The following is a 17,249-nucleotide window of genomic DNA, read 5'->3' on the forward strand; positions in this document are numbered from 1 at the left end:
AGAAGCGGCAGTAGATCCGATATTCGAACACATCTACGAATACAAGTAGCTGATACACTCTCAATTTGCTTGCAGCTCAGAAACTGAAAGCGAAAGCCAAAACATCCGAGCGTAACCGACAGCTATTTGACCCACACCCAAGTCCATTGCACTATTGCGACAAGATTAGCTGTTGTGAAAGTCCGGTTTCGGTCCGGAAGCTTGAGGGTGCCGCGCCGCCGTCTTGCGTTTTCGGCTTCCACCTCGATGGGATTCAAGTTTCGCAGCTCCAATGCCCTCCTCTTCCAGCTGAAGATATTGATGCCTTGTTGCTTGATTCGATACGCGAAGAACAGGATGGAAAAAACCAGTAGCTGTGTCGCATTAGCTTACAGGTCCTGGGCTTGAGCTTGAAGCGGGCCTTGACGAAACTTACGCTGATGTAAGACGCGATAAAGTCGCGGTGATCCATGGGCCGCACGAAGGTTTGCCAGCCGTTGAACAGTGCCAACAGGGCACTGGCCACGAGCCCGTACATCGCTCGAGCCCACTGTCCGTGCGACTTGTAGGGGTAGAGAGATCGGTTGCGATCATAGGCTTGCGGGTTTTCCAGAGTCATGTCGAAGTCTGCTCTGGCGGCGGCTTTGATACTGCGAATGATGCGCAATCAGCAAGAGGTGGAGAAATCATGGATCGGACTTCGCCTTACCATCGGTAGAACTGGAGATACGACGCGCAGATAACCGCGTAGACGATGAGCATTGAGACGACTGAGTTGACTACGATACGGCCCAAATTCTGTTATAGTCATTAGTAGGAGAGGGCTTGAGCTGAGATCTGGCAGTCTTACTTGAGCGGGAGAGGGCTTGGTGGAGAGGAACGCAATAAAGCCAAAGAGCCAGCTAATGAACACCGATATGTATGGCACACCCTTCCATGTCCTTTCCAGGCGGGATCTCAAGCTTTCTACAGGTCCATACTGCGGCCAAACATCCGGCGTGCTGGCCAGTGCGTGGAGTGTCCGAGACGCAATGTACAAGGCGTTGATGCCTGCAGTGGTAGCGCTAAAGACGTAAAACCCGTTGATGAACTGCGGCCAGAAGCGCATGTGGTTCCTAACAGCGGCAATGACAAATGCGGAAGTGTAGCCTCCTTTAACAGAAAAGTTTACGAGGTCGCCAAGTTGGGGATCCGTGTACGGCACATTCAAGCCTACGGTAAACGCGCACAGCGTGTAGAGAAGGATAACGCGGAGAGAAAGCTTTCGCGTTGCAAGTTTCAGCGTCTCGTCCTTTTCCAAGTCTTTGTTTTCCGCTGCGGTAACCGCGACCGTTTCGAAGCCGATCATCGAGAAGATGACAGTGGTCATGGCGCTCCACATGCCTAAAAAGACCCCAAAGTCTCCCGTCTTAACGTTCGCTTGGGCACCTGGGGCTGCCGGGGGGCGGAGGGTGATGTTCCGCGATTTAAAGCCATACGGGTCTTGGTACGTCCAGAATCTGCTTTCGTGGAATCGCTTTTGGGCGTTGATTATGATGTTGAACATAATCAGTCCTATGAGGAAGAACATCTTAAGGCAGCCAAAAAAGTATTCCAGCTCTCCGTATTGTCGCACCGGCAGAAGATTGATGAGACCAATAACGACCAGGAAGACAAGAACCCAGACTCCGGGGTTCGTTTTCAGCCCCACTGGCCATTCAAGGCTTTCGTAGGGATATCCGACATCGTCAAGGTACGCTTTATCGAACTTGAAGTAGAGGATCTGCGTGATAGCGAGCAGCTCAGCGGCGATGATGACAACCCACGAGAACCTGGAAGGGTCAGTCTGTTCCGATTGCGACGACAAGTAGATGGCCAACTTACCATGTCATCCATCCGGTCGCGTAGCCTACAGCTTCATCGAGAAATCGTCGAGGAAACTCGTAGATTGGGCCTTTTACCGGGAAGAGGGCGGTCATCTCGCCCAGCGATGCGTTTGCGGACCACATTACAGTACCCATGATCAGGTATGCAAAGACAGCGAGTCCAGGTCCAGTCAAATAAATCACTTTCCCAGCTTGCAGAAAAAGACCGCTGTAAGCTATCAGTAGTTGTGCTATCATATTGCTTTCGATACTTACACTCCAACACAAGCCGAAAAAGCCATCATATTCACATGGCGCTCTTTGAGGTCCTTCCTGTTCTCATAATGTCAGAAGCGTGGATAGAAGCACTCAGTGCTTCGGGTGTACACACCTCAACTCCGTACCGTAGTCATCAGAATCGTCCGAGCCAGCCAGGCTGCCGACAGGGGAGTTGGCTGGAGACGTCTCTCGACGACGGTTGGGGCGCAAGTAACGGCGTTCTGTAGCTGCTGGCATGCTGGCAATGAAAGCAATTGAAAGTCGGATATCTCAAACTTCGTATGAGCGAGTAGGAGACTCGAGGAACGGTCATTAAGTTGCAGGCCCCTTATGGCCTGCAACCGGCTGGGTCCAAAGACTTCGCATCGCTCGGAACCAGGTTCGTAGCACGAGAGTTTGCTCAGCCACGTCCGCACTCCAGGCCTCCTCAAGGCTGAGGGGAGTAATTTCGATAACGAGCAGGAAGCCATGCTCTTGGGTGTTGCTGACGGGCAGAGCTAGCCAGTTCCAAGTTGCCTTCTCTTCAGGCTACAGCAAGGCAGACCTTTTCCAACCAACCTGAGAACGCGAAATGCGCCAAAGGCAAACACGGCGGCAACAGTGTGGGCCGAAAGCGGAATCGAACGACGAGAATGCACTCGCGCTGTCGTAGGCGCTCTTGTCAGCCGCAGAGTACCTGACTCCGTAGTGCGGGACGGGCGAAGTGGGCGCTAGGGGCTGCCAGGGTCCTAGGGTCCTATCACGCTGAGACGCACGTAACGTGATTCACCAATGGTGTCCGGGCTGGTGGCATGTCCGGGCCGGTGGTGAATCACGTTACCATTCGTTGACAACAACGGAAATGCTGGTGAAGGCTTGCATAAGCCAGCGCAAGGCGCGAGGCTGAGCAAGCAGTGAAGTTTGATTCTAGTCGATAATTGGACCTAACGTGAATAGCTGATAGCCTGAGAATAGATTCTCAGCCTGCTGAGTTGGCAATCAAGAACCGCTGGCTATCACTTTCCCCATGAGCTTAGTACAGGTGATGCACATACACCCGTCCCGACGTACGGATATTTCAAGAGCATTAGCTGTTTCGCAAGTAAAAGGCTCAGATATTTCCTCGCCACTTCTTTCCTGCTGCTCTTTGTTTTAACCGACTCTTTCATGTTATAAGGTGGCTCGATTTACTCTTGATCCATCTGCGGACGTTACAGTGGTCCACAAGTTGGTTGCATTGGTTGCTGCTTCGTTATCGCCACACCTAGTTTGCCCAGCGCCTTTTCATTCGCCGACCCGTTGCCGCTTTGACTCCATAAGGTGCTGGTGTGTAGTCATGTTCGCTTCTGGGCTTCCCGCGAGTGCCCCCGCGATACCGAGAACATCAGCCGCGGGAGAGCCGGTATATACACAAAATCCTTACGAAGAACCGATTGGGCGCTAACTATTCTGGTTACAGGGAGTTCTAGTACCAAGATGCTGCCTCATCTGCAAAACCGTCGTCGAGTACGAAGAGCTCCGCAATTGTACATACTGCGGACGGCCCGAAGACTTCTTCTGCATTAGGTTCTGCTCAGATCCCCAGTGCCATACCGCGAATTGTTCCAACCATGCATCTTGTTGGGATACGCACCTTCCGGGTCATGCATCCGTTCGAGAACTCCATCAAGTTGTAGATCCTCTTCCCCAGCTATACGTCAATGCTGTGACGTACTCCGAAAAGGATGCGCCCACACAAGAAGCATTGCATGAAGACGACCGCATCGCACAATGGTTCACCATTCGGCCTGACGCATCGGAAACAGGCGTCCTGCGGCTCTATGTTTCTGATCGATTCCAACAACTGTGCAATCCTGGCATCTCGGATAACAGATGGGCCTCGAACCAGTATCCTAGCTTTGTGTCATTCATCGGAGAGACCTGCGTCGGAAAATCTACCCTTCTCCGGGCCATGCTTCTGATGGGGCACGTGAATGCCAAGGGCCTCTTAGCATCAAACACCAAACTCACCGAGGATCAGAGGGTTGTGCTCTTGAAGGAAGTACTCGCAGCTCAAGTACATGGTCCAGTCACGAGATCAGCGAATTTGTCTCACTTGACAGATCCTACAAGTTTGGGTGTACACCTCTACAAGGATGTGACAGCTAGGCCAGCAGACTTCGATTCTCAGAGTCGTAGTGCTGCCAACCGTTCAATGCCCATTTTGTTTGCAGATTGCGAAGGGTTCCGCGGCGGATGGGTCAAACGCGCCAAACCAAGCCCAGCAGCCCCTCGAAGGCCGTACGATCGCGGTTCACATCCAGGACGCATTCAGACGCACGATGGCTATACCGTTACGAACCGGTATAGTCAAATCACGAACATGATATCCGATCTGCCAATCCAAGCAAGAAGCTACTCCGAGTGTGGCAAGGATGGTGCCGACCTGTTTTACGCTAGGTTCTTGTGTGCAATCAGTGGCGTGCTAGTCTTTGTTACGAAAAACGATACAACTTTTCATACGGAGATGCAAAGAGTGTTGGAATGGGCGGTGTCAGCTCTATATCAGTCCGTCAACCACGTCGCTCAGAAAACTCTCATCATCGTGCGCAATATGCCAGGGTTCCACGCAGCGAAGCTCTACAACGAACAGACCTTAAAGAGCGCCCTCTTCGACAACTTGGAGCCCCTTTGGCAGGATTCACCTCTGCTTCGAGAGTTCTTAAGCAAGTACAACTTAGGACATGCTCGGGAGGCCCATAAGATCAAGGCGAACGATGAGTTGCTTAAGATATTCTTCCACGAAGTCAAAGTATGCTACATCCCCGATAAGGCTCGAGCGCCTACCTCGGAGGCCTTTGAGCAATACCGACAGCTCCGATCGCAGATCGAACGGGCTTCCCAAGGAGCACAAGAGATAAGACAAAAGTCTTGGACCCAATATAACGTCCCAGCGCTCTCCCACATCCTCAACCGAGCCTTTGAACATTTTCGGACATCCGATGACCCGTTCGACTTCTACACAGCTGCTCGAAATGATAATCCAAGCCCGGTCTCAATTTCCGATCACATCGCAAACTTCCTACGCCATTTGCAACAGCTGTCCAGCATCGAACCAGGAATGCAGTCTCGGGTGATTTCTCTTTGCCTTGTCACATGGGCCCTCCGACACTTCAGACAAGGTATGTGCCAAACTTTGTTTTCTTATTACCCAGAAAAGGGCTTATAGCGTGCTAGTGGTTGAGCCAGTTGATATCTATTATCGCGATATGAAGGATTGTATTCAAACTGCGCTCAAGAAGTTCGCGGACGTGCACGAGCAATGCGCGTTTACGTTTCCTCGCGGATCGGCCTGCATTGTGCGACGTCTCACTCACGATCAACATTGCGATGAACATGGCACCAGACAAGCGGGGTTGTTTCAAGTTTCTGGTCTTGTTGAACGCGATATACTGGACAGCATTCAAGACCAGTTCATCAAACAATACCGACACATCTGCACATTCGCACGCTCAAGCCCCGAACTTCCAACCCGCGACCAGTCAAGTCAACAGCGGCAAGAGGTGTTGCAAGAATATGCCGATGTGTGGAAAGTTTTCCGGAGTAACAAGACCTGTTTAACTTGCTTGCAAGCGGTACCCGACCATGTTCTCGCTTGCGGACACGCGTACTGCGTTCGATGCGTACAAGAACTCGGAAGGCCATCTAGAGCCTTTGAAAGTGCTTGGATCATGGATCGGTGCGTCCTTTGTTCCCGGTATTGGCCTGAACACGGGAAACTCGTGCGTTTGAAACCTAGGTGCGCCGGTGTCCGAGTACTTACGTTAGACGGTGGGGGCATCCGGGGCATTATCGAGATTGCGCTGCTGGAAAAGCTCCATTCTCGCATCGGCCTTGACGTCCCGCTTCGAGACTTTTTTGATCTTGTCGTGGGTACTAGTACTGGTGAGTAATGTTTTCTTGCACTCACACCCAACGCCTTGTACCCCTACATCGATGAAGCCCTACGCTGCCGCTAGTTGTCCCGGCAGAACAAACTTCTTCCATCTGAGGACGCAGCGATTGCCGTAATATGCCTATGCAATCTAGCTAACCCATTGGCCTCAGGAGGTATCATTGCACTGGGTCTGACAGAGACGAACATACCTATCGCAAAGATGAAAACAGAATTTCTCGAACTGGCTAAGGCGACATTCGAAACGCAACGAGGCGGTTTTGGCAAAGTCGACCCCTTTAAGCTAACAGCAAGGTTCCTGATGATATTGCACATCACGGAGAGCATCTATCGAAGGACTCCTCTCCGGAATAGTCTGAAGAGACTTTTCGGTGAGAACACCAGACTTTTCTCTCACAGTAGCCGTTCAGCTCGTGTAGCCGTCACGTCAACCAAAGACAAGGCTGCCAATCGTTGTCTTATATCGAATTACAACAGACCGTCACTTGATGAAGCGGACGACTTCGAACGTGAGGACGAGGACACTAAAGAGATGAACGTTTGGGAAGCTGGACTGGCTACCGCAGCGGCCCCCTTCTATTTCCGGGCGTACTCCAAGCCAGAGACGCAGAAGGACTACATTGACGGTGCCCTGCATTCTAACTTCCCGGGCATGTATGCGCTCGAAGAGGTGAACAGGATATGGGCAATCGAACATGCTAAGACCCCAACCCTTGATTTTCTGTTGTCCGTAGGTACCGGTCTGCAGGACAGGGAGGTCAAAATTCCAACACCTCTGCGAATTGGCGGATTTGATGCTATCTGCACCACCTTTCACAACAATCTTAACAGCGAGCGCCTCTGGCGAGAGTTCCACGACAACCCTGGCATACCAGCACGAGTTCGACGAAACAGCCATCGCCTGAATGCGAAGATCATGGGAGAGTACGTCAATCTGGACGATTACCGGAAAATGAAAGACCTTGACGCCATGGTCTCAGATCAAATGCGCAGTGACTGCGGGAAACTGCCAGACTTAGCATCGCAGATTGCGAACCTGGCTGAGATCCTGGTTGCGAATCTGTTCTTCGTCGAGCCGGATGAAGATCCTGCTGCCGCCAGATCCGCTAAGAAAGCCTTGTCGCCGTCGCAACATACGTTTTTCGGCTCCATTAGGTGCCGCTTGCCCTTCAACAGTCCTGGGCTCAAAGCACTCGTCAACAAAGTTCGAGGCTTCTACCACGCGGAAAATCCTCGCCACGGCAATGAAGGCTTGAACCGACTAGACTGGAAGGAGATACCGTTCACATCCGAGCAGCGTAACGGTGTCAGAACGCAGAAAAAATGGTTCGCAGTCGACTTCATGATATCCACGTTTGACCCCAATGATACTGAGCAGGTGATTGCAGTCGCATTCAAAGACCAAGCACAAGACATGCGGCGCTCCATCAGCGGCTTCCCTATTACTCTGAAAGAGCTGAAGATCAAAGCTGCGGGAAGGGCGATATAAGCTCCGTAGCATAAAGTAGGCATGGACTATGAGAAACTAGGAAAGCGTGAATAATAAGTTTGATAGTATCACGGTTTGAAGTTCGTCGATTCAGAGGAAGGTTGTTTCGGGGTCACGTTATAGTTACATTAGGAAATCTTTCTAAATGAGTTTCAGTTAAAAACGTCTAAACTATCTAGGATACTTAGAGCGTCTCGCGAGCGGCTCGCGAGCGGCTTAGAGCGGTTTTAAATTACTTAGTAAGTAAGAAAAAATACAAATTACGAAAAAATTCTTAGAGTTCCCTTTCTCGCTTAACTTTCACCTCTCTATAAAAAAGAGTATAATATTATTATAAACTAGCGCTTAGTATAAGATTTATCTAAACTAGAGTAGAGTTACTAAAATATTACTATTATTTATACTATTCTTAATACTAGTAGATAATAGAAATAATAGAGAATACTAGTACTACTACTTATATTATCTGTTATTATAATTTAGACTTAGTATTTCTTAGTGTTTAGATCTTTAGTTATTCTAGGGTCACGTAACTAGGTTATATGCTCTACTTATAGAGTTATCTTTCTATTTTCCTTACTATACCTTCTAATCTTATGTAATATCTTATATTTTACTCTAATAAATTAAGTTCTAGTATTAAGCCTTTCTATATTATAATATTATATTATATCTACTAATTCTCTTTTATTATAGCTTTACTATAGCTATTATATATCCCCTTACTTCCTTTAGTACACTTATATCTATAGATAGTGCTTCTAATACTCTATAAGCTCTCACAAATATTAACATACTTATAATACTTACTATAAAAGTCCTAAAGAACCCTAATCTCTAGTTTAAATTCTTTACTAACCCCTTAAACTAGTTCGATGAGATGTGTAACTATAATAATACTTTTAAGAAATAGCTTAAAGATCTCTTATAATAGCGCGATAATCTCGCGCGATAATATAATACTATAATTATTATATACTCTAAAGTAACTAAGTATATTACTTAACTTACTACCTAAGCCGCTTAACTAAATAATACCTTAATTAAGAAGTTAAAGAGGCTTTTTAATTTAGAACTATTTTCTAGCTCTAATCGAATTACCCTCTACTTCTTTATTATAAATATTTATATAAAGCTCTATATTAACGCTAATTAATACCCTACTAAGACTACTTAAACCTTATACTTATATAGTTACCTTAAAGGTACTATATAAGCGCTCTTTCTCTTATATATTTATATAAATAGTATACTTAAGTTTAGCTTTATTAAGAAAATAATTAAGCACCTTAAACTATTCTTTAGTTACTCGAATTCTAAGGTAACCGCTTAAGCTAAGATTACTAAACTCTATTAAAAGAACTATAACTTTACTTTCTTTATTACTAACTTCTATTACTATATCTATAAGATTAGTTATAATAATAATAGAAAGAAGTTCACGCTCTTCTTAAGCCTATTAAATAAGATATAAAGCGCGCTTATAAGCTAAGATATAAAAGAGATAAGCTATACTAACTATTTCTACCTCTATTAATATATTAATAGGCGTCTTCGCGCTACTACTAGAGTAGCTACTAGTATATTATTCTTTTAAAAGCGTACTTTTTTAGCTCTACTTCCTATAATTAGTGTCTCTTATATAACTACTATTATAGGTAAGGGGTTTAAGTATAGAATTTAGGTAAGTAGATTATACGTGTCTGTAGAGGTAAGATATTAAGATAGAACTATTAAGATAGCGATAGAACTATAGTAATAGATTATATAAGGCTGGATAATATATAGAACGAGTGTAGTATTACTTAATACTATAATATAACTAGTTCTTAACTATCTTACTTATCTAAAGAACCTTAAACCTCCGCACGCGCACTCTATACTAGCTCCTATATAATGAACTATCTGCACCACCATACTACTACTATAACTACTTTCTTACTTATTATTTATTTTATACTAACTATACTATAGTCTACTTCTATAGTCTATAACTATAGCGACTTTATAGATCTTATAGTTAGCCGCGTTTAGTAAAGCCTACTTATACCTAAAATTAAATAGTAGTGCTTTAATAATAATAAGTATCTCTACTATAATAGTAACTATATAGTTTACAATTATCCTAAGAGACCTTATACTACTATATATATAATTAACTTTAGCTCTACTTTAAATACCTTTAACTCTACTACTCTATTAGATAACTTAGCTTATTTAGAAAATGAATAGTTTTTACTAAAAGTCGCTTATAGGAACCTATACCTAGAATAGTTAAGATTTTCTTTTTTATAATCTTCTAGTCGCCCTAGTAAGACTTTAATAAAAATAAATATCTTATAATTAACTATACTTTAGTTACTAGTTTATATAAATATAAGTCTACTACTTTTATTAACACTAGAGCCTCTAGTACCACTTTTATTAACTAAGCTTATATATAAAACCTTAGCCTTTATTTCCTTTCTCTTAGTTTTCTAGTTACCTTTAAAGTTATTAATAGGCGCCCCGCTACTACTAGTAATATTACTTATTTTATCTAAGTTAAGTTCCTAGTAGAGTTATTTAAATAGACTCTTACTTTTTTTATTACTTACCTTAGTTACTTTCTAGTTATTTTTAAGTATCTTTAGCTACTAGCTTACTATACTATACTTAATACTAATTAATAACTATTAGTACTTTCTAGTAAAAATTACTATCCCTTATATCTATTTAGACTCTACTATTATTTTCTAGAAGAGGGCTAAAGAGCTACTTAATCTTAATCTACCCCTATAGAAGACTCTAGATATCTATATAATTAGTATAGTACCCTTTATACGCTTAGCAAATACTAAGAAAACTAGCTACTAACTCTTTACTATTATTATAAAGAATATAGAAAAGGCTCTTATTCTTAAGAAAGTCGTAGGCTCTACTACTATCTTATTCTCTAAGTACTATAAATTTTTAGATATTTTCTTAAAGCACCTTTTAGACTAGCTACTACTATATTATACTTATAACTACTATATTTAACTATAGCTAGAGATAGAGCCGCTAGCTAGCCCCCTCTATAGAATATTTAGAGAGAAGCTACTAGTCCTAAAAAAGTACCTAGAGGACTATCTTATAAAGGGTTTTATTTATTCTAGTAGTAGCTCTATAGTCTTTTCTATTCTCTTTATTTAGAAACTAAGAGAAAGCCTCTAGTTTTATACAAACTACTAGAGCCTTAATATAATTATAGTTAAGAATAAGTATCTAATTCCTCTTATTTAAGAAACTCTTACCTAATTATTATTAGTAAAGTACTTTACTAAACTTAATAATTTTATAGCATTTAATAAGCTCTATATTACTAAGAGTAATAAATAGCTAATAGTCTTTTACACTTATTATAATCTCTATAAATACCTAGTAATACCCTTTAGTTTATTTAATATATTCTTATTCTTTTAATATTATATTAATAATATTCTTTAGAAATACCTAGACTAGTTCTATACTATATATATAAAGTAGACTTATAGATTAATATTAAGAAGTATAAATTCTATATTTAAAAAGTTAAGTACCAAGAGTTAATTATTCTAATAGAAGGTATTAAAATAAACTAAATAAAGGTCTTTATTATATAAGACTAGCCCTAGCTATAGAACCTAAAAGATATTTAAGGCTTTCTTAGTTTCGCGAACTTTTACTATTATTTTATTTATAATTTCTTTAAGATTATCACCCCTCTTACTAGCCTTACTTATAAGAATTAGCTCTTTCTATAGGCTTTAGATTATAAATATACATTTAAGAAGCTAAAGTATACCTTTATTACTATACTAATTTTATAGCACTTTAACTAGAATAAGCTAGTTATAGTAAAAATAGATACTTTAGACTATATTATAGCTAGTGTATTATACTAGTTAAATATAAAGAGCTAACTCTAGCCTATAGTTTACTTTTTAACTAAAATATTTATTACTAAGTATAACTATAAGATCTATAACAAAAAACTACTAGCTATTATTAAGGCCTTTAAAGTCTAGCGCCCTAAGCTAGAGAAAATAAAAGAACTAGTTAATATTATCTTAGATTATAAAAACCTTAAATACTTTATATTTATAAAGTCTCTTAACTAGTACTAGGTCTACTAGAGTGTCACGATGCAGGAAGGCTTAATACTAGAACTTAATTTATTAAAGTAATATATAAAACATTACATGAGATTAGAAGGTGCAGGAAGCAAAATGGGTAGAAAACTCTATAAGTAGATTATATAACTTAGTTATATAACTCTAAAATAACTAAAGATCCGAACGCTGAAGAATACTAAGTCTAAACTATAATAGTAGCTCCCTCCTAAGGGCTAAGTTTCTATAAGGCGTCTAAGTCGGAATTATATTTTAATTTAGTATTAGTATTTTTACTTAAACCTATAGGGGACGAGGAGCGGCTATAGACCTTAAGCTCTAACTAATAAGCGCGGCTAGGCTTATTTAGATAGTATATAAAGAAACGATTAACTTCTATAGAGGCTATTAGTATATAGTATAAAGGGTTCTAGAAGTCTTCGTTTAAGCTAATCTAATCTATAAGTACCTTAAAGTGCCCACGATAGTTTTAGGAGTTAAGAACCTAGTTTACACCCTATACGTCTCCCGCGGAGGTCTCTAATTAGGGGAAGAGAGAGGGTGGAGCTTATTCTAGTAGCGGGTTGTTAGTAGAGGGCCGAATTAGTAAGATATAGAATATAAGGTAGTAGTACTAGGACTAAGGAATCTCTAGGTAGTAGCTATATATACTAATAATCTTAGTAACACAAAAGGGACCGTAATACTTATTTAAAAGCTTCTAGAGTAGGCAGCCCGATTATAGGTTATATATATCTAGATATATACTATCGCCGACTTAGTACTTTAGTATAGGGACTCTATAGCGGTTAGTAGCGTCCTTATAGGTGGCTTACGCTAGATATATCTACTCTTTTAGTTCCTAAATAATAACTATTATCTTATTATAGAATCGGGCTGCTCCTTTGCGGTCTAATTTAGCGGGTAGGTCCGCGGTAGAGATCTAAGGCTCTAAGCTAAGAAAAGGGTATTAACTATAGTTAGTAAGAAATAGTAAGACTTATATAGTCTCTAATATATAGTTATTATACGCGAACTCTATATATAGTAGCTAGTCTACCTAATTATTCTATAGGAACACTATATATATATATAAGTATTACTCTAGGACTATATTAGCGTTCTTGGTCTAGCTATTAGTCTTAGAGTAATAGGCTATAGAGAGGTTATACTAGATGCCTAGTTAGAGGTATAGTTCCTTCTAGAACTAGCTAATAAATTAGCTCCCTTAATCTAAGATAATAGACCTAGAAATACTATAGTGCTTCTAAATATAATAAAAAAAGAGCGCTGTAGTAGTTAGCGCATTCATCTTACTATAAGAAATAAAGTGCCGCATCTTAGAGAGGCGATCTATAGCTATAAGAATATTCTCGTATAAGTTTCCTTAGTAGTCCTTACTCTTAGAGAGTTTAATAATAAAGTTAAGGGAGATATTAGACTAGCGCTAATCTAGTATAAGTAGGGGCTTTAGTAAGCTATAGCAGCGGTTCTATAAGATCTTTATATAGGCGTAGGTAGAATAGTTATAGATAAACTAGCGGATGTCTTATATTATCCTAAACTACTAGTAGAAGCGTGCTAGGATATCAAATATCTTTACCCTCCCGGAATATCTAATAGCTAGGGGTGAGTGTACCTTATATAGGGCGTGTATTCTAACCTAGTAAGAGTCTAGTAGGAATTAGTAATCTTAGTAGATAATTTAGTTATCCTCTTTATGGACTTTAGATAGCGGGAAGCCCTTAAGTATATAGGTACCTTATTATAGGTAGGTTAAGATCTCTTAAGCTTACTTATCTAATATATAGGTAGAATCGATATTCTAGTCTAGTATAGTTTTAGGAATTTTATCTAGTACTTTAATTATATCTAGCTAGATTACTAGTAGGTCCTCTTTATCTTTAGTGTCTTACGGAGGGTTAGTAGAGGTAGTAGAGAATCTAGTAGGGGCTAAATAAATCTTACTAGCGGCTAGAAAAGCGCGCTCTAGCTAAGAATTAAGGTTATACTACTTTAGTACTATTTAGAACTAGTTTTTTTAAGAATTACTCCCCCCCTTAGTAGGAAGGTCTCTAGACTAATAAGTTAAGGCATCTACTATTATATTTAGACTACCCTTTTAGTAGGTAATCTTAAAGTTAAAATAGGATAAGAACTCGCTCTAGCGGACTTAGTAATAGTTAAGGGACTTTGTAGATATAAAGTATTTAAGGTTCTTATAGTCTATAATAATATTAACTAGCTCTTCCGTTCCTTCTAGTTCTAGACACTAGGCCTTAAAGGCCTTAATAATAGCTAGTAGTTCTTTATTATAGATTTCGTAGTTACACTTAGTAATAAATATTTTCGTTAAGAAGTATACTATAAAATAGAGTCAGCCCTCTATATTTAGTTAGTAGAGTAAACTAGCTATAATATAATTTAAGGCGTCTATTTCTATAGTTATAAGCTTAGTCTAGTCGAAGTGCTAAAGAATTAGCGTAGTAATAAAAGTGTACTTTAACTCCTAAAAGGCGAACTTATAGTCTAGAAACTATAGAAAGGTCTAGCCCTTATAAGTAAGACCTATAAGTAGTAAAATAATCTTAGAGAAGTTTTAGATAAAATAATAATAAAAGTTCGCGAAGCTAAGAAAGCCTTAAATATTCTTTAAATTCTTTAGCTATGCTTATTCTTATATAGTAGAAACTTTTACTAGATCTATTTTAATACCTTCTATTAAGATAATTAAACTAAGATACTTGACTTTCTAGATATAAAATTCGTACTTCTTAATATTAACCTATAGGCCTGCTTCTTATAGGTAGGTGAGTATCTTATAGATGTAGTTCTAGTATTCGCTTAAGGTGTCGCTATAGATTAGAATATTATTAATATAGGTGGTATAGAACTAGTCTAAGTACTCCTATAGGATGTTATTAATATAGTATTAGAAGAATAAGGGCGTATTAGATAGCCTAAAAGGTATTACTAAGTATTTATAGAGACTGTAATAGGTTCAAAAGACTATAAGCTATTTATCACCCTTTATAATATAGAGTTTATTAAAAGCCGCGATAATATTAAGCTTAATAAAGTACTTAGCTAATAAGAGGCGCGTGAGAGTTTTCTAGATAAGTAGAATAGAGTATTTATTCTTAACTATAATTACGTTAAGGCCCTAGTAGTCTATATAGAAATAGAGGCCCCCTCTAGGCTTTTAGATAAAAAGAATAGGGGAGGCTATAGGGCTACTACTAGAGCGGATAAAGCCCTTTATAAGGTAGTCTTCTAGGTACTTTTTTAGGATAAGTAGCTCCTCTTAAGATATTCTATATAAAGGTCTAGCGGGCGGTTCTATTTCTAGCTATAGCTAAATATAGTAGTTATAGGTGCGATGCAGAGGCAACTAGTCTAAGAGGTATTTTAAAAAAATATCTAGAAATTTATAGTACTTAGGGGGTAAGATAGTAGCTAGATCTATAATTTTCTTAGAAGTAAGGGCCTTTTTAACGTCCCTTATTATAATTATAAAGAGCTAGCAGCCTATCTTCTTAGTATTCACTAGGCGGGTGAAGGGTGCCGCGCTAATTACGTAAATATCTAAAGTCTTTTATAGGGGTAGAGCGAGATTAAGCGGCTCTTTAGCCCTCTTCTAGAGTATTATAATAGAGTCTAGATAGGTATAAGGGACGGTGTTCCTACTAAAAAGTACTAATAGTTATTAGTTAGCATCGAGTGTAGCGTGGTAAGCTAGTAGCTAAGGGTATCTAAAGATAACTAGGAAATAACTAAAGTAAGTAATAAAGAGGGTAAGAGTCTATTTAAATAACTCTACTAGAAACTTAACTTAGATAAAGTAGGTAATATTGCTAGTAGTAGTAGAGCGCCTATTAATAACTTTAAGGGTAATAGGAGAACTAAGGGGAAGAAAATAAAGGCTAAGGTTTTACGTGTAAGATTAGTTAATAAAAGTGATACTAAAAGCTCTAGTGTTAATAAGAGCGGTAGACTTATATCTACGTAAACTAGTAACTAAGATATAGTTAACTATAAGGTATTTATTTTTATTAAAGTCTTACTAAGGAGATTAGGAGATTAAGGAAAAGAAAATCTTAACTATCTTAGGTGTAGGTCCCTATAAGTAACTTCTAGTAGGGACTACTTATTTTCTAAGTAAGCTAAGTCTCTAGACGGGGTAGAAGGGTCTAGAGTATTAGGAGCGGAACTAAAATTAATCGCGCGTATAGCGGCGTAAGACTTCTTTAGGTAGTTATAAACTATATAATTACTACTATAGTATAGGCACTTATTATTATTGAAGCGCTACTACTTCATCTTAAGCGTAATTAGACTATATTAGACGCATTTAACTACAAGGTCTATAGGGTCGCTATAGCTATAGGTCGCGGGTGTAGACTATAGTATAGTAGGTTTAGAATAGAAGATAGGCGAGAAAGTAGTTATAGTAGTTATTATATAGGAGGTACTAGTAGCTAAGGGTATAGTTAGAAAGGCGCGCTTCTAGAAGGATAATAAGCCTATAGCCGTACTAGTAGTAGCGCGTAGGCGCCTATTAATACGTTAGTATAGGCGGAAATACTTAAGGTAGCTTATATTCTTAATATTTTAGCTTACTAAAGCGGCCCGAATCTTATTTAATAGGCCTATAAAGAGTGTAGACTTCTTTCTATTATTATTATAGCTAGTATCGTGGATGTAGTGCTAGAACTTAGTAGTAAATAAGATAAAATCGCGGTTCTTTTAGTAGAGCTTAGTAATTTTAGCTTACGCGGTCGCTTTAGGGTTTAAGTTACTAAAAGATAATTTAAGGTACTTAATTATCTCCTTAATAGAGCCGAACTCGAGTATACTATTAGTAAGAATATATAAAAGAAAGAGTGCTTATACTGTATCTTTTAGGCGACTATATAAATATAAGGTTTAGGTAGCTTAGGTAGAGTACTAGTTAGTGTTAATACTAAGCTTTATATAGATATTTACGACAAAAGAGCGGAGGGCGGTATAGTTAAAACTAAAAAATAGTTCTAGATTAGAAAGCTTCTCTAACTTTTTAGTTAAGGTAGTATTTAGTTAAGCGGCTTAGGTAATAAGTCGAGTGATTCGCTTAGTCGCTTTAGTATATATAATAATAGCTATATTATATTATATAGCTAATATATCGCGCTGCTATATAATATCCTTAAGCTATTCTTTAAATGTATAGAAGTAGATACGCATTTCATTAAACTAGTTTAAGAGGTTAATAAAGAACTAGTACTAAGCGCTAGGGTCTTTTAGGACTTTAGCCGCAAGAGTTATAGGTAAGTTAATAGCTATAGGACCTTATAGAGTATTAGGGGCGTTACCTATAGATATAGGGGCTTTAGTAGAGCTAGAAGGGGATATAGTAGGCTGTAGCTAGACTATAATAAAAGGTAATTAGTAGGTACAATATAATGTCACGATATAGGAAGGCTTAATACTAGAACTTAATTTATTAGAGTAATATATAAGACGTTACACGAGGTTAGAAGGTGTAGGAAGTAAAATAGGCAAAAAACTCTGCGAGTAGATCACGTAACTCAGTTACATAACCCTAGAATAACTAAAGATCCGAATGCTAAAGAATGCTAAGTCTAAACTATGAT

At 39.5% G+C, this 17,249-nt stretch overlaps 2 protein-coding genes across 2 annotated transcripts; one reads left to right on the forward strand and one right to left on the reverse strand.

Moving 5' to 3' along the window:
• Positions 1 to 122: 122 nt before the first annotated feature.
• Positions 123 to 2,339, reverse strand: W97_00811 (uncharacterized protein; the record flags this gene model as incomplete). Its single annotated transcript, XM_007778723.1, has 7 exons — positions 123 to 353; positions 416 to 629; positions 689 to 777; positions 830 to 1,790; positions 1,843 to 2,052; positions 2,100 to 2,156; positions 2,215 to 2,339. The coding sequence occupies 7 exons, from the start codon at positions 2,337 to 2,339 to the stop codon at positions 123 to 125; spliced, it is 1,887 nt and encodes a 628-aa protein (XP_007776913.1).
• A 1,078-nt stretch (positions 2,340 to 3,417) lies between these two features.
• Positions 3,418 to 7,504, forward strand: W97_00812 (uncharacterized protein; the record flags this gene model as incomplete). The annotated part of the gene is made up of 4 exons (XM_007778724.1): positions 3,418 to 3,483; positions 3,541 to 5,242; positions 5,298 to 6,005; positions 6,168 to 7,504. The coding sequence occupies 4 exons, from the start codon at positions 3,418 to 3,420 to the stop codon at positions 7,502 to 7,504; spliced, it is 3,813 nt and encodes a 1,270-aa protein (XP_007776914.1).
• Between the last annotated feature and the right edge of the window lie 9,745 nt (positions 7,505 to 17,249).

The sequence above is a fragment of the Coniosporium apollinis genome (genome assembly GCF_000281105.1).
Source record: "Coniosporium apollinis CBS 100218 chromosome Unknown supercont1.3, whole genome shotgun sequence".
Lineage (NCBI taxonomy): Eukaryota > Fungi > Ascomycota > Dothideomycetes > Coniosporium > Coniosporium apollinis.